At 52.9% G+C, this 17,708-nt stretch overlaps 1 protein-coding gene across 1 annotated transcript; it reads left to right on the forward strand.

The window, feature by feature from the left end:
* The first annotated feature begins 1,451 nt into the window (after positions 1-1,451).
* Positions 1,452-11,454, forward strand: SPARC (secreted protein acidic and cysteine rich). The gene is made up of 10 exons (XM_065849004.2): positions 1,452-1,606; positions 7,553-7,622; positions 7,839-7,889; positions 8,059-8,143; positions 8,574-8,695; positions 8,923-9,043; positions 9,230-9,363; positions 9,542-9,690; positions 10,356-10,504; positions 10,690-11,454. Exons 2-10 carry the CDS (start codon positions 7,566-7,568, stop codon positions 10,716-10,718), a joined length of 897 nt encoding a protein of 298 aa, XP_065705076.1. The 5' UTR covers positions 1,452-1,606; positions 7,553-7,565; the 3' UTR covers positions 10,719-11,454.
* Positions 11,455-17,708: the final 6,254 nt, after the last annotated feature.

Genomic DNA, 17,708 nt, shown 5'->3' on the forward strand with positions numbered 1-17,708 from the left:
GCCAGATGAGGAGTGAGCTGATAAAGGAGCAGTGAGCTGATAAAGAATCACAAACCACAAAGTAACAGGAGCCCTACAGAGCAGGAGCCAGCATGGCTCAGCACGTTGGGACAGGCCAGTTCCTATGTTGACATCTAAATCCTCAGCAACATCAGTGGGAAGAATTAAGCACCCAGACTGGTGCCTCAGCCCCTCACAAAGATAGTGTGTAATCATGAGCAATGGCCCCAAACCCCAGGCAGCCAAGACAAAACATAATGTTGCATTTTGTTATGGTTGTGGGTGTCCTTCACCCAGAATCCGCAATCAGGCTGCTGGTGCCCAGATGACTTCTCCTCAGTCCCTCTGGCTACACCAGCCACCCTGTTTCCAGCAGCCCCTGGAAAGCAACATCACATCACCCTGGCCAGGGTGAGGGTTGGTGCTACGAGTGGATCATGAGCTGCAAATAGCTGGACTATCTGCGTGGATCATGAGCTGCAAATAGCTGGACTATCTGCAGTGCTCAGGAAAGTACTCCTCAGGGATACCAAAATCCCAGTAATTCGATGGTCTCTCTTTTTGGCTGCTGGTTTTGCCTTGTGCATAAAGGTACGCTGTTTGGTTCTGCCAGGGGAGCAGATGAACCTTAAATCCTCTCAGTCATGGTGAGATGCAAGGAGAGAGGAGCTGGGTTTTCACCCTAAGCATTGAGAGAAACAGATGGGAAAAGTCATCTCCAAACAGCTCTGCTGTCTGGCTGCCTCTGGCTGGGCAGCTGCTCCAGCTGAGTTATGATCTGTGAGGTCAAAATACTGAGTGATGTCTGAAGAGACCATCGGATTCAACTGACCAGCAATTTTGACTGTGGGCTTTGCTCGGTCAGTCCAGATCTGCTGGATGATAACCACGGCAGAGAGACCAATCTGCTGAGTGTCACATCTCCCAGCCCAGCACTTCTCTGCCTATTTGGAGCATATTTCAGATGTGTCATAACTCCCCATATTCTCTGCATCATTCTTTCCTCTCCCTCCCCACCAGGCAATCCCAAATGGCTGCAGTGTTAGGAGAGAGAATGGAGGAGCGAGGACTCTCCCGCTTTCCTCTGCGTCCCCTGAGTATGGGAAACGCCAGCTCAGGGACTGAACTACTCCCCTGTGAAATGACAGCATTTAACATCTTAATGTACCAGGTGCCAGGAGGTGCACAAACCAAGCAGAGAGATGCTGTTCCTCCCTGCTCCCAAAGTGCCGGTAATTCGAGAGCCAAAGAACTGGCAAACTTACTGCAGCAGCGCAGGCAGCTGCTGTGACAACGGCTCCGCTGGGACGGTTGCGCTGGGGTCTGACCTGTCCCTGCCAGAGACCCCTTGATCTCCAGCCCTGCTTGATTTCTCTGGTCTGTCCTTTGGACCCAGGCTGTGCCTCAGCCCGTCTCTGGGGTGGGTGGGACTGCCCACTGGGGAGAGAGGGAGAGGAAGAGACCGATTTGGAAAGATAGCGAGGAGGAGAGGCAGCAGGAAACCCAGCCCACCCAGGCTTCCTCCTGCCTCCTTCTAAAACCTGCAAATTCCTCCAGCCTGTCCAAGCTCCTGAAGTTTCCTCAGCCCAGCTGCCGGGACTGCGAGGTATGGCCCGAGAGCTTTGTATTTGCCTTTGCTTTGCTGTTTCTCCTGGCATGGGGGTCTCTATAGCCCCACTTGTGGGGTCCCTGGCCCAGGAGCCATGGGGTGCATCTGGTGCTCAATAATGCATTGTTTGGGGTCCCACAGCATCTGCCTCCCCACCCCAAGTGATCCATTTAGAGACCCCTCCTGACTCCTGCTCTTTCTCCTCTTTGCAGCATCTTCACTCCTAAACTGAGTCTATTAGTGCATTTCACTGCTTACCGGCTTTAACGCTTTAGTGTCATCTGACTGTAAAGCTTTAATTTGCCTTAATTTTTCTCTCTCCTCCCTTTTTCCCCTCTGGGTTTTCAGTTGTGGGGTATTTCCTTAGCTAGATGCATGAGATCGACATCTGGGCACATCAAACCAACCTGCAGAGCAAATCAGATCTAGTTACAGACCAGCCCCAGCCTGAGGTGCGTTGGCAGGTGATGTTTTACTCACCAGAATATCTAGAGGAAGAACAAAAGAGCTGTTGACTTCATCCCAGCATTTTTACTTTTTCAGTGCAGCTGCTCTTATTTCTCCTAAAAAGAAAAGAGAAAAAAAAAAAAAAGACACTCAGCTTTTTGTTCCAAGCAGGCTTTGAAATCATTTCAAGTCCTGCTGCCTTGGTCTGCTTAACTCCAGCTGATCAGTTGTTAGAGAGGTGGAGGTTGCAGAAGAGGAGGAACAAAGCTCTTTTGTTTTTGTTTCTAAGTTTAAAGGACTTGGGCTCAGTCAGGCACAATCTTAGGTCCACGCAGAAGAACCGAGGGCTTGTTTCCTTTAAAGGCAGCCGCTGTCCTTCCCGTCTGGGTGACGTGCTGGTAGCCTAACTCTGCTCTTTGTGTCCCTTCTCTGGGAAACCTCCACTCTATTGCATCCAGCCGAGAAGAGGAAACTTAACAGGATGGGGGCTGAATTCCCACCCAGACCAAAAAGCAACAGTTTCAAGTTGGAGTGAAATCAGGGGCACTGGGAAGGTCACCAGTGATTCCAGCACTCGGTTACTACCAACTTGAAACAGCCCAAAAACTCAGCAACCCTCCAAAAGGACAAAAGTAAACCACAGCTGTTTGTTAGGGTCAATCAGGCGAGTTTTAAGTGCAAATAAAAGGCTGGCGCATTCTGCGCAGCAGCTAAAGCCAAGCTATTGTCTGCCACATCGGCAGGAGCAGCGATGCGGGCGGTGTGGGGAGGGGGAAAGAGGAGAAATAAACCTTTCAAACGTTTTTTCAAGCCCCTCCTTCCACAAGGCTCTTCCATGACTCAGGCCTAGAGGAATGTCGGCTCCCATGGAAACCCTTTCTGGGTCCCCTGGTCGGAGGGATGTCGGGGCTGTTATCGCTGGAGCGGCTGTGGCAGGGAATGCTTTGAAGATGGTTTGCATTTTTGCAGAATATTTAGCAGATGGTTTCTCCTCTCTCTCCTTTGTGGAGCTGTGCAATATCAGCTTTCTGTATTCCCCGGGAGCCAGAGGGACCACTTGCACCTGGCACAGAAATATCTGGGCTGCTTTTGGCACTGCCCCACATTCAGCCCAAACAAAAGAAAAAGCTCGGATAGGTCAACAAAATGCTGTATCGCCTGCACTTGTGACTGAGATCTGCCAAGGGCTCATCTGTGAACCACTGCTTGGTGCCCAGGTCTCGCCCATGCATTTTTCTTGGTATTCATTTAACTGTTGCCCAGCTTGGATACGATTTGTAACCTAGACAAGCTATGACAGCTTCAAGCCACACATACCTATAACGGCATACAGGCTCTTGCTCTTACATCGATAACCCCTGTAAGATCTGGAGCATTTACAGGCGCAATCAAAGCTGCTTAACTCCCTGCAATGGGAATGGGTTAATACAGTATTGTGGTGTAGATGTGTCTTTAGGGATTCTGCATGGACCAATGTGCTAGATAGATATTTTTCCTGTGTTTTCCTGGGAGTGTGTAAGTGTGTGCATGAGCTAAAGGGAATTTCACTTCTCTCTAAGCCCATCTTGGCTTTCTGAGCCTGCACATGGCGTGTGAGGGGACGGTGAGGGTGGCAGGAGCCAAGCTGGCTTCTCCCCAGCCCTCTATCCCACTCTCCCGGGACCCAGAGCAGCTGCAGCACGTCCCGGTGAGCCGGCACCCCCGGCAGCACAGCCCGGACATGCAGGGACCTGTTTGGCAGGGAGCTTTGCAAGGACTCACACAAACAACTCTGACTTCAAACTGAATTTTGCCCAGGAGTGGCCGTCTGAGTAGCGCTCAGGGGGTCTTGCTTGCACAGCCAGGTCAGGGTCAGCCCGTGAGGGCCTTGCGTTGGGTCTCTGTGGTGGCCACATTTGGTCACCCATGTGCAGCTTGAAAACTATGGCCCATGGTGAGGTTTGTATGCAGAAGGTTTTTCTGGGCCAGTCCTGCTTTTATACTCAGTCTGAGGTGCCGGGGCCATGTGAGACCCTGTAGAGCCTTGGAAGAGCAATGAGCAGCAGAGGGTGGGGTGCAGCAGGCGCTGCTGCTCAGGCTGCTGCCTCCTGCATGGTTGGGCTGGGGTGCAGGTGGGGATCTGAGACATGGGAGGGTTTTTGCCCAAGGATTACCCACTTCTGCTCTTGGCTGCTGGCGATGGGAAGTGGCAGCAGGACCTCTCACAGCCAGGGTTATCCCAGTGGCCTCAGGGAGGAGCTGTCAAAGTGGCCAGAGACTCCTCCCCACGCTAACGTGGCATCCCCAAGCGCTTATGCAACCCTGGTCAAGGTCAGCGCCACATGGGCCACACTCCACGCGTCTGCGGAGCCTCCTCTGGAGGCTGCACCCACCTGGTCCTTGTCCTCCCCCGGCCTGCAAAGGCCCCAGGCTGGGGAGGAGAGACAAGAGGAACCAAACAGACCCCAGTGGCACAGACCATCCTCTGTCCATCACTGCGGGGTGTTTTACTCAGCAGGAAAAACTTATTGTGGTGCTACAGGACTGGGGGAGGGCGATAAGAGCTTGTCAGAGTAGAGTGCTTTGAATTTTTGGAGATGCTGGGGGTCAGTCGCAGAGCTGTCTGCACCCCCTGGCTCTCTTGTTAGGGACATAGCTGCAAAATGCAACGAGCAGATGGTGCCAAGGAGCAGCCTGGGCCATGCCAGAAAGGCAAACCATCCAGAGGCATTTGTGGGAGCCACAAGACTGTGTTTAGACAGCGACTGGGAGCTGAAGTCTCCACTTGGGACACAAGTGGCATCAAGCATTAGAAAGACATGGGTGCTCTCCTCCATCTCAGCAGTCAGGAGGGCAGGCCTGGGCCAGGGGTGGTGACCGTGGAGATTTGTCTTATTTTTATATTCAGCAGCCCTCTCTATGCCCATGATGTGCTGGTTTCCAGCATTTCTTGCAAAGTGCTGGCTTCTGTTCGTTCCTTTAGGACGAAGAAGGGTTTAAGTCCCTGCTTACTAAAACCCCTGTCCCAGTCCTGTTTCCCTCTGTCCAGAATAATCCATTGCTCTGCCCTCTGCTCTCTGTGGGGCTCTTGCAGAGCAATACCAGGTGTTCCCGGTGCAGAGCACCTCGCAGGGATCCCCCTGAACCCCTCCAGCTGGGGGATGGATGATGAGTTCATGGGATAGCACATCTGCCAGCTCCAAAGAGCATCCTTTTGGACAGCAGGACCATGGTAGGTCCATAAGGAGGGAGATCTGCACCATGGGCCAGATTCTCCCTCCGGAGCAACCCTGTGCACAGGGCTCCTGAGCCGTTATGTAAGGATTTTTGGTCACCAGGCATTCGGGAAAGGCCATGCCTTTCCAAAACAGCCAGGGCCTCACAGATGCTGCAATGTCCTCTGTGCACAGGCTGTGCCTCCAGGAGGATGTTTTTTTTCAAATAAACTTGCTTTCCCATCTCCGGCACAGGACAGCTCTGCAGAGCTTGTTTGCTCAGACTTTTTCATGCTTCTTCTTCCTCCAAACACAACACTGGCAGCTCTGACTGTCTGCTGGCTCCTAGCAAGCATGTAATTCTCTGACCCCAGCTCAATGCATGCCCAGACTTTGAAATTCAGGTTCTTTTGGACTTGAGGAAATTATCTGAGAGGGCCTTGGTCTGGGGTTGGGTTCTTCCTAATGCCATATTCCACGTGTACATGCACTGCCCTCTCCTCCGGGCTGGGCACTGCCGTGTTTCTGCCCACCAAGCATCACTGAACCTCAGAGCATCTTCCAAAGCAAACAAGCCCCTTGGGAGAAGCCCAGAAGGAGCCTTTACAAGCCAGGGGATAGCAGCAAGGGAGGACATGGCCAGATTCACCAGTACTTTTCCACTTCCCCCCCACAAACCATCCCTCCAGAAGTGAAGAACCAGTGATCTCTCCTGGCAAATGCCAGGAGAGCTCTCAGCAGCTTCCAGAGCAAATAAAGGCAAGGGGAAGGGATGGTGTGTACCGAGCATGAGAGGAGGGAGCTATTCAGCCTCAGCCTCATCAGAGCAAATGGGCTCATCCACCCCACCCGCAGCCCCTCTCCCCACAGGTTCTCCATCCCACCACAGCAGCCATCCCCACCACACCCTGCTCCCAGCCCTCCAACATCCCTGGGGGGCTGCTCTCCATGCCCTGACACCCATTTTGTACAGGCATCCTGCTGGGGCTGGGTACGGTGCTGACACTGGAAGAAGGACTTCAGTCTCTTTGTGGCCAAACCTTGCTAAATTAGGAAGCAGAGCCCAGCCTGGCTGGTGTGCTGCAGCACAGCGTTGCATGGTTTTATACCTGGAGAGCTGCCATGCACGGGGAGCAAAGACGCATTGGCAAATTAGATATCCAGCCATGCTTGCGAGGGGAGAAGACAACTTGTCCAACACTTTCTGTACCAGTGAAGCCATCCCAGTGCCAGGGAGCTGGTGGGCTGCAATGTCCCAGCCATGCAGGTGGAGCGGAGGGGGTGAGTGGAAGGGAGGCAGCGGAAGCCTTGGCAGGGGGACAAGTCCCCTTGCTGGCAGAGGACAAACAGGGGGTGTTGCGCTCTCCCGGCGGGCGGAAGGGAGCGGGCAGCCCTCACTGTCAGGAGTGGGATGCCACCGGCATATTAATCAGCCAGCTGAGCTTCCCTCTGCCCTCACACAGAGGGGCTCAATCCTGCCAAACAGGAACCAGGGCGGGGGAGACAAGGACAGGGTGATTTCACCAGCTGCGGTCTCCTGGCTCGCATCGCGGCTGGTGTGAGCTGGGCTGCCCAACCTGTGAATCCTATGGAGTCCCTACAACAACTCAAATCGGGAGGGGGCAAAAGGCTCATCCTCCTGGAGCTGACATCCCTGCAGGACACAAGCCCGAGGTGTCCTGAATCCCTCAAACCCAGTTTGGACACCCTCAGGTCTGAGCAGAAAAAGGAAAAGCTATAGTAGACAACCCAACATTTGGGGGTTCTGAGGATGGGCGACTGGTCCCTGATACCCCTAGAGGTGTCTATGTGAGAAGGGTTTTCTACAGGATTTAATTCTCAAGTGGCTCTCTCACTGTTTCTCTGTTCTCTCCTTCCTCTGCTTTCATCTTTCCTCTGATTAACAAATAAAATGTAGTGTGCCATTGCTTGTAGCTGGGGCTCATATCAAGGACTTTTTACGTGAAAAATGTTTTTTTTAATAAAAAAAAAACTCCTGTGAAGGAAAGGGGAGCTTCCATTTTGCCTGCAATTTTTCTAAAGGCATCCAGGACAGCAACAGAAACCTAAACCCCCACCATACCATTTTGCAAAATCAAAAGAATTTGTCTTGGAAATATGATTCAACTTAAGGTTTTGGCTAGAAAAGCCAGCATGTGGGGCTGTAATATTGAACAGACGAGACAGGAAATAAAGAAAATGCTCTTTTCTAAGTGTCTGACTGCCAGCGTGAGCTCAGCCCAGAGCCGAGTGGCATGGCCGGCCTCCTTCCTCATCCCTCCTTTTCCTCTCCTTTATTCAGGGCTTGCTGAAAGATGAGGGCCTGGATTTTTTTCCTTCTCTGCCTGGCAGGCAAAGCCCTGGCAGCTCCAGTAAGTATGGGAGAAAATGAAGCCTCTCTGCTATCAAGGTTGTCCATCCAACGTATCTGATGGGGATTTTATTTTATAACTAATAAACCCCCTGGTATGGGGAGGCTGTGGGGGAATTGGAAGCCTGTGGGTGGCCCTGCCACCTACCCCAGTGGGTCACCCCCCTTGGAACCATCCTCCCCATGGACCCCAGCTCATGGTCCTTTTCCCCTGCAGCAGGAGGCTTTGCCCGATGAGACAGAGGTCATCGAAGACCCCACCACAGAGGTAGGTGACTCTGCTCCTCCTTGCCACCCATCCTGTGCACCACCCACTGCCCTGTGAAGAGCATGTCCAAAGCATCGCAGAGCAGGGACAATGTGGGGGCTGCTCTGTCCCCAGGAATGGGGCCCAGCTCTTTTTGCACCCGTGCCAGACACACTGACCTCTTTTGCAGGAGCCCGTGGGCGCTAACCCTGTCCAGGTGGAGGTGGGAGAGTTTGAGGAACCCGCAGAGGATGTAGAGGAGATCGTCGCAGAGAGTAAGTCGCTCTTCCTCTGCCCTCCAGCAGGCAGAGCCATCATCCCTTCCCTGGGTGGAGGGGCTTTAGCCAGCCCAAACAGTGAGGAACTTCTTTGGGAAAGGCTGTAGCACAAGGACAATGCCAACCTAGATGCACACCTAAAAGAAAAAGAAAGAGGTGCGTGGTCTCCTTCCAGCACTGGATTCTCTGCAACCCCTTTTTATAACAGAAAAGCCATTGTGCTTTGTGGCTACAGAAAGGAAGTCAGGATTAGCAGGGCTAACGCAGTCTTCTGGAAACCCCTCACATCTTTACAGTGCAGGGAGAGATGCTTGGGGCTGTCCCTGATGAAATCTCCAGAGATTTCACCTGTACTGAGATGCCCAGGGGCAGCTGACGGGAGATGAGGATGGGGCAGGCTCTGACTTTGCTCCCTGCGTTCTCCCAGACCCCTGCCAGAACCACCACTGCAAGCATGGCAAGGTGTGCGAGGTGGACGACAACAACTCACCCATGTGTGTGTGCCAGGACCCGTCCAGCTGCCCAGCCACCGCCGGCGTCTTCGAGAAGGTGAGGGCAGAGGCTGCTTGAGGCGGGGAAGGAACCCACATAGGACATGGCCAGAGATGGCGGAGGAGGCAGAGTCAGGGTGGCAGGTCCCCAGCTGGCTGCAACCAAGGAGCTGTTGTCCACCCCAAAAAACTAGTTAAACATCTCATTCAGAGGCTCTCCCTGCTGACTTCCCAGCAGGGCTGGGCTTCACCGCCTCTTACGCAGCATCTTCCCATCCTGTACAGGTCTGTGGCACTGACAACAAGACCTACGACTCCTCCTGCCACTTCTTTGCCACCAAGTGCACTTTGGAGGGAACCAAGAAGGGACACAAGCTGCACCTGGACTACATTGGGCCTTGCAAATGTAAGTGGAGTCATTCCCTTAGATAAGTGGACCCATAACCTGAGCACTGCCCCCTTGCCCATGGGCTGACAGAGAGCAAAGGTCTAGGCAGGCTCATGGGTGAGGTGGGAGGGCAGTGGAGCTGTGTGTCCAGGGTCTGGAGCTGCACGTCTAGATGCTGCACTGACCACCATGTACGGTTTCCAGTCATCCCTGCCTGCCTGGACACAGAGCTGACTGAGTTCCCCCTGCGCATGCGGGACTGGCTCAAGAACGTGCTCATCACCCTGTATGAGCGTGATGAGGACAACAACCTGCTGACCGAGAAGCAGAAGCTGAAGGTGAGGGGCTGGGGAGGGAGCCTGGAAGCTCACCCCACCAACAGAGCCCAGCACACATCGGGGGTACATCCCAAATGACCTGTGGGCACCCCATGTAAAGCACCTCCCAGGGTTCCCCCTTGCACCCCATTTCCTTGCTGACAAGGAAATGGTAATTTCCTGGCCTCTCCTATGACAGGTGAAGAAGATCCACGAGAACGAGAAGCGCCTGGAGGCTGGTGACCACACTGTGGAGCTGCTGGCCCGCGACTTTGAGAAGAACTACAACATGTACATCTTCCCCGTGCACTGGCAGTTCGGGCAGCTGGACCAGCACCCCATCGATGGGTGAGTATCAGCAGAGCAGGACAGGGGGCCTCCACCAGGACCCCTTCCTGCCTGAGGACCAGGGTGGTTTGGTGGCAGATGATGTCAAGGCAGGCTGGGGATGTGACATAAGTGGGTGGCTGGTGGCGGACGCACAGACAAAGCCTGGTGGAGGGACAACCCCTGCACACATCTGGCAGGGGCTGGGGTAAACCAGGCTGGGGTAGAGAAAGTTTTACTTTCTGCAAACAGTTCTGCAGGAAGAGGAGCCTCTCCCAGCCCCAGCTGCTCCCATCTCCCTTGGGTGTGGAGTTCCTGTCTTCTCACATTTACTGTTGTAGAATAGTTCCCTAAAATATCTTAGTCCAAAGGCCCCAGGATAACTTCAACAGCTGAAATAGCAGCTGCTGGCTTATCTGTGAGCTGGAGATGGGCACAAGAGCAGTCACATGGAGCCATGGACCCCCCCACTCCCAGCTGCTGGCTATTTTGTGACTAGTCCTTGACCTTTGTGAAAATCAGTGGCAGATACTGGGAGGGCACTGGGACAGCAGTCAAACCAGACAAGAGAGCTGGTGCAGCATCTTGCCCTGCACTGTTCCCCGCACCCAGCAGAGCACCTCCCCTCCCGTGGGAAGGTGGCTGTTGCTGGCAGGCAACACACTGACCGTGTGTCACCTTGGCAGGTACCTGTCCCACACCGAGCTGGCCCCGCTCCGTGCCCCACTCATCCCCATGGAGCACTGCACCACCCGCTTCTTCGAGGCTTGTGACCTGGACAATGACAAGTACATTGCCCTGGAGGAGTGGGCCAGCTGCTTCGGCATTAAGGAGCGTAAGTACCAAGTAGCGAAGGAATAAGGGTGGAGGGGACACTGAAAAGCACCCCCAAAGCTTCCATTTTGGATGTAGCAATGCATTACCGCTGGTCCTGGGGAGGGGAAGCAGGAGAGGGGGGATGGCAGCATGGGGCCATGGCAGCACCTGCCTCCTAACCTCACCTCTCTTTTCCTTCCACAGAGGACATAGACAAGGATCTTGTGATCTAAACCCCCGGCTTCCTTCTCCGCTGCCAACTTTGTCTTGTTTTAACCTTCCCACTTCCTCTGGTCTTTAAACCGCTTTTGTTTTGTTTTCCCCTGGGAACAAGGTGCTAATATAGATTTAAACATATGTAGTAACGGTGCTAAGACAAATAACAGTCCTCCTTCATAGCCTCATCTATTACCACTAGATTAATCACCCAGCTGTTTCCACATGCTCTTACCAGCCCTTTCTCTCTCTGATGTGTCTTTACCATTGATCGACCCTGTTCCTGTCCTACATATCCTCTCAGTCCCAGTATCTGCTCTTAGATCGACTTAACTTCTTACTAACAGCACGTTCTCAGACACATCAGCATAGATGCAAAGACCTTTCAGCTGATTCACCGCCCCTGGTTACAGACACCAGCGAGGGAAGGCAGAGCCGGAGGATGTAGCAGGATGGGGCTTTTCGAGCAGAGCAGCTGTGGGTGACATTGTGGTCACCCAGCTCATGGTAGCAGGGACAGAGAGGGGTGAGAAAGACAGAGTGGCAGGATTTCGCTTTCCTTTTTTTTTTTTTTTTCTGGATTCCCAGGGCTTGAATTTAACAACCATTGGGCACACACACACACAAAAGGGCTTATCAAATGAACAAACAGGAAAGCGCACAAAAATTTAAACAAATAAAAAGAAACGCATCCCATCCTGTAAAATCCCCTCAAAAAATAAAGGTTTGAAAGTGCTACGTGCTTTACCGTTACTCAATGATTGTACTGCTGTTGTGTTCCCTGTGCTGTAAAGGGAGATTGGGTGAGGCCGCCTGTTCCTGACCTTGCAGTTATGATTCTGCTGTAGCTGAGATAAAGCTCTTGGCTCTCCCCAAATCACGGTGCCCCTGAGCACTTCCCACCCCTGCCTTGGTTGTGCTTAAATTCCAGCCCTGCTCTCCCAAGGAAGCTGTATCATGCTTGGAAGGGACATTTCTGCTCAGAAAGACGCGTGCTTGCCACACGCTCAAGGGAAAGGCTGAAATATTTTTTCTCCTGTTGTGGATTTTTGGGTTTAAGGGATGGGTGGGAGGGAAGGGAGAAGGTATTTGGATTTTGCTTTATAGAGAGGGCCCTGACGGGTGCAAAGGGACAGTTAAGTCTCACAGGCTGAGAACTCTTTTTTACCTCTGAATGTTCCCTGTGCCTTATCTTATTAAATTCCTGCCACAGTGTGAGCAATCTGATGAGTCTCTGTAATAAAAAAATACCGATTTGAAACACCAACAATAAACAAGCTTGCAATGTTCCTCTGTTTTGTCCCATCCAAATGAGGGCGATCACACACGTTTCACCAAACTCATGCACGCATTCAAGTTGTAACACAAGCACCCCAGCCCCAGGAAGAGTCTGATCCAAGGTAAGCTGAGGTGCTTCTGCTGATCACAGCCCATCACCTCACTGTAAACGGGCTTGTTTGGGGATATCGGATGGGTAATGCCCAGGCAGATGAATGGAGCGATGGAGGCAGACAGCCAGCACTGACACTCACGTGGCTCTAAGGCCCTCACTTTAATGAGCTATTAAATCCCTGGGAAAGGAGAAAAGGCAGAACAGTAGAAAAATAAACACCACCATTTGCACAGGCTAAAAATATCCGTGCTGCCAGAGCTGTGGTTCAGCAGTGAGGTCCCCCTGTCAACAGCCCCTGGCTGGATGTGCTGTGCTCCAGATGGAGCTGTGAGGTCAGATCCTGCACAGCAGGACAGTCACTTTGCAGGTGCTTTGCCAACTGTTTGAACCCAGTGGGAAAGCTGGTGCCCAGAGGAGCCAGGTGAAGGTTTTTCACCCCTGCCTTGAACCCCAGGACTACTTTCACTTGGCCACGCTGCTTCCCAGAGCCGTTAGCCAGAGGGGGGTTTCCCAATGGAGACAGCGCACGTGTCCTCATCTCGGAGGCTGCCACTGCGATTTGGCAGACCTGGCACGGCGAGGGGCACCGCTGCCCGTGACCCGCACCTGCAAGATCCCACTGGCCGCTGCAGCTGCCAACCCACCCCCAGGCCAGGAGAGCTGGCAAGAGAGGATTTGGGCAAGGGGGAGGACAAGAAGACAGGCAGGGACCAGAGGAGATTGGCCGCCCTGTGCAAACCTGCTTTCCAGTCGCTCCCTCTCAGCCAGAAACTCCCGCTCCAGCTCCTCCGCCAAGACGCAGCTGCATTCCTTCCAGCTCCAGGCCCCCCTTCCAGCGCCGCCAGACACACACAGACAGCTTTGCTTCCATGCAAGAAAAGGCTTTCCAGCCCTCCTCTCCTCTGCCTTCCCTTCTTGTGCAAAAATCAGCCCTAAATCACAGCAAACTCAAAAAAGTCAGCAGGTTCCACCAGGAGAGCCAGTCACTGTGGCTCAGGAAGGCAAAGAGATCCATCTGTAAGGCCATGTCCCACCTGAGAGGATGATACTCACGTCCCAGCAGCCTGGCAGAGCCCAAAGGACCCAGCTCAGCACTATTACAAGTGCAGCTGTCCTGGCTTTAACTGAGCATCAAGGCAATTGCAGCTGGGCCTCTCTTAACCCTTCAAAGGTCACAGCCTGAAGTATCAAGCTGCTGGGATTTCACTGCCTTGGGGCAAATGCCATACACGGGGTTACATTAGGACTTGAGGAATAAGCTGGCCTTTTTAAGCTTTCAGACCTAGACAGTCAGCAAGGGGGGGACTGAACAGCCCTTCCCCTGTTACAGCCAAAATTGAGCCTTCCAGTGCCTGCATAGCACTAAAAAAACTTGCCTGTACTTTCCAAGTGGAAATTCTCCCTGTGGTTAGTGCTGACTGAGGACACAGTTTGCAAACTTGAAAAAAAAAAAAAAAAGGAAATAGAAAAATAACGGAGAGATCTGGATCCAAAACCAGTCCAACACAAGCACATCTGACCCGAATGCTAGAGTGCATCTGCAGGCAGAGGTGGTTAATTTTGCTGTAGTTACTCAGGGCAGCACCACAGAGCAGCTCACTGAGCATTGTTCTGCAGGCACCAGAGAAAAGATGGGAAAGAAAAAGATCCATGTAGAGATTACTGCTTTTCTGTCAGTTTTCCTGACCCTTACTTTTACAAAAGAAGCAAACTGTGGCATAAATGCTGTATTAAGGTTTGTGGCTTAAATATTTGAAGTGCAGGAGATGCAAAAATGTGGCAAGCCAGGATCATCATGACTATTGCAGTCACACACCTGGGGACAGCAGGGATTCCAAAACTCACCATTTGAAAGGTGTAGCTGCACCTGGAGAGGCTTCTGCTCTAGCTAACAGTGCCACTGGAAACCCACGGGGTTAAATCTATCCTGCAACATGTGTGGAGGCTGGTATTTCACACAGGCTTGAGCCTTATTAGCTAAAATCAGTTCTGCAAAGGAAGATTGAGCCATGTAACCAAGGGTTTTGAACCATATTCAGCTGGCCCATGGTGGTGGGGCTGACGGAGTTACAGCACCCAGCGGTTAGGTACCTGTCACAGCAGTTCGAGTACACCCAGACTTGCAGCTGGTGGGGGAATCTCATCATGACCCGCTGGGTCTGCAACAGGCTGGGTCCCACCCCTCTGCCCTGCTCTGCCTTGTTGAGCAGCTCCTGAACTGCCTGTACCCACTGCAGAGCTTTCTATTGCCTTAAACCAGCCTATCTACTTCAAAGACCGACAAACTCAGTAAAAAACAAGCCCTACCTCCTGTGACAAGACAACACCAGCGGAAAACATGTCAGGGGATGCGTCACCCTGTGACGTGACACTGCTCTCACCCGTGTGCCCCCACTTGAGTTGTGAGAGGTGCCTCCTCTGAGCTCCATCCCCCGGCCGAGCTGCATCCCCGTCGCGGCGGCAGCGGCGCGGAGCGGCCGGCGGGGGGAGCGGCAGGGCAAGGGACGGAGCGGCGGAGCAGAAGGGACGCGGCGGCGGGGCAGGGAACAGAGCAGCGGGGCAGAAGGGACGCAGCGGCAGGGCAAGGGACGGAGCGGCGGAGCAGAAGGGACGCGGCGGCGGGGCAGAAGGGACGCGGCGGTGGGGCAGGGAACAGAGTGGCGGGGCAGAAGGGACGGAGTGGCGGGGCAAGGGATGGAGCGGCAGGGCAGAGGATGGAGCCCAGAGCCAGAGCGGGATGGCCAGTTCTGGGCTCCCCAGTTTAAGAAGGATAAGGAATTATTGGAGGGAGTCCAGCAGCGGACTACAAAGATGATGAGGGTTCTGGACCATCTTTCCTATGAGGAGAGACTGAGAGAGCTGGGTCTGTTCAGCCTGGAGAAGGCTGAGAGGGGATCTCATCAATGTTTATAAATATCTCAAAGGTGGGTGTCAAGAACCAGATTCCTTTCAGTGGTGCCCAACGATAGGATGAAGCATTCAAACCCACCTGGACACGATCCTGTGCAATCTGATCTGGTGACCCTACGTTAGCAGGTGGGTTGGACTAAATGATCTCCAGAGGTCCCTTCCAATCCCAACCAGTCTGTGATTCTGTGCAGGTGGGTTTGTAGCTCCTCAGCCGGGGCAGGGGCTGTCAGGGTGCCCGGGCACAGGGCAGGAGGAAGGACCCGCTCCCACAGGCACACATCCCAGCCCAGGGCTCTGGCCTTCACAGCAGGGAGTCTCGGCAGCAGCAAGATGTCACCTCGCAAAATGCAGCCACATTCCCACCATGCTTAGCTGCCCCATCCCATTCCACCCCGCCCCATCCCATCCCATCCTGCCTGAAGCCCCCCAGCCTTTCTGGGGCACTTTTAGTCTAAAGAACATGTGACTTATATGATCCCAGGCTTTGTGTTTTGATGATCGCTCTGCCTGTCTCACTATCATCCCCACAGATTTTTGAACCTACTGGTTAGTTTTAACTTGATTTGATGGGGCATAAAACCACATCATAGACATCACATTCCACCAGATAGCATTGAGATAGACAGAGTGAGGAGACACACATATGGACAAGTACTTTGCGCACAATGATGCTGAATTCTAGCAGGAGCTAGGCTAGGTCTGCTTCCCAGATGCTCTGGTGCCAAGATAATTGCATGGTATATAATCATTTGTGTCAGGGACTATCCAGTTTCTGCAGTGGCCATGGAGAAGTCACATTACTTTGTATTTCATAGCATACCACATAAACCATGGCCATTTCCCAATTAAATTCACTTTTTGTCAGCCTTGGTATTGAGCTCTAAAAATCACACAAACTCTGATTCTGTGATTCTTGGGAAATGACTCGCCCCAGGACACATTTTTATGTGCATTCCCTACATTTTTCGTAATTTCGTATTGCTTTTGATCACTGCTTCAGTTGGGCCCGAGAGACTATACAAGCGTCTTGTTATTTCTTGTCCAAACACCTCACTGATCACCTTTACTGCCTGGGTTTTGGAGACTTGCTGCCATCAGCTACAGGGTCAAAATTCCCCATGCACAAAGCCAAGCCTGACCGCAGCATGATGGCAGCTGTCTGTGGCCTGCCCTGGGCAGCCACAGCACCGCAGCCATGCCCAGGAGGACAATTGCCGGTGAACAGAGCTGTACCAGCCACTGACAGGACATTTCACAACAAGGAGGAGTGTAAAAACAACACAGGACTCCTAGAAAGACCATCCAGTGCTGACCAGCCACATGGTGCATTTCCCTCCCACAAAACGGAAACCGAAAGCTCTTTCTCCCCAACACTAATGTTCTCAGAAGAGCTGCTTTGGCTCAGGAGTGCCTGAGCTGGACACTGTCTGGAAGCTGGGTTAATATCTGGGGCAAATATCACCACATGTCTGGTATGCTCCCTCTTCCTGAAGCATCTGCTGTTGGGTGCAGAGATGAGTCAAGGCAGACCTCTGGTCTGACCCAGTCCTGCTGCTCTTCTGCACTAATCACCTCTCCAATCACGCCCTGTCTGCTTGGGCTTGAGCAGCAGGATGCATCCTGCAGGATTCCTGTTGTTTCCTCTTGGTTACAGTGTCCCTAATTAAATCCTTACCTTATCTACCATCAGATGATTCCCCCATCACTTAGAAGCCAGCTCCAGGTTTTAGCTCTGGTGCAGATTTTCATGCCCTTCAAAGAGCCGTTCCTTATTCTGAGTGCTGCCCACGTGCAGTCTGTTTGGTGAGCCTTTATCCTGCTCCACAGGAATAATTTCCTTTTCCTTTACAGCTTGCTCATCCAGGTTGGATGTTGGAGTATTTTAGTTAACAGTCTTGTTTGCATCCCTCTCCTTAGTCTGGCAGCTGGCATCTGATGAACTACCTGTGGCAGGAAGGAACATGCTGTAGTAATCAGAGGGGAAATCTGGAGGGCCCTGGTTCACTCCTCCTCAGAGGCAGATGCCCATATCCTTTGCACGTTAACCATAACACAGGACCTGCACATACAGATGTCCTCAAGCCAGTGCTGTCAAACTTCAGCTCCCAGCCATGGAAGCTCACTTCCCCCGGAACGCTGGACTGGAAGGAGCACAAAGATAATATCCCCCCTCCATATGCAAAGAGCAAATGAGAACGGGAGGAGAAGACCATACTCCTCTCCTTGGCTGCCTCTATCTAAAACCTGGCAAGGGCGAAAGTGCTCCACATACAGCTCACACCTGCAAACCCCTGCCCATGCTGCTGCCCACATGGGCAAGCCCTCTGGGAAGGGGCACGCCAGTGAGTGCCAAGCAGCCCCCGCAGCCCCCAGCGCTCCTGGGCTCAACCCAGCACCCCCACACTGCTGTGCCCGTCCCTTCTCCCACTCCCTCCAGATCCCCACGGCCACCAGACCAGCTGCAGTGCCATGGCAATGAAACCCTGGCAGATCAGGCCCTCCTCCCTCAGATAGTTCATCTCCCCAAAGATGTTCAATCCTGGCTTGAAAACCCAGATGTTAGCTGAGGAGGAACTCTTCTGGAAAGCAGGTGTGGTGGGAAGCCAGGGTATTCATCACTGCATCTGCAGCCAGCTCCCCTTCCACAGTCATCTCTGAGTGTAGGCGCTGAGCTCTGGGCTCAGCTGCTGGCTCCCTTTTTCCT

The sequence above is a fragment of the Patagioenas fasciata genome, chromosome 14 (assembly GCF_037038585.1).
Source record: "Patagioenas fasciata isolate bPatFas1 chromosome 14, bPatFas1.hap1, whole genome shotgun sequence".
Lineage (NCBI taxonomy): Eukaryota > Metazoa > Chordata > Aves > Columbiformes > Columbidae > Patagioenas > Patagioenas fasciata.

Coding starts and splice junctions, on each gene's coding strand:
- SPARC (XM_065849004.2), top strand. CDS start 7,566: ATGAGGGCCTGGATTTTTTTCCTTCTCTGCCTGGCAGGCAAAGCCCTG. Junction 7,890..8,058: donor TCGAAGACCCCACCACAGAG/GTAGGTGACTCT, acceptor CCTCTTTTGCAG/GAGCCCGTGGGCGCTAACCC. Junction 8,144..8,573: donor AGAGGAGATCGTCGCAGAGA/GTAAGTCGCTCT, acceptor GCGTTCTCCCAG/ACCCCTGCCAGAACCACCAC.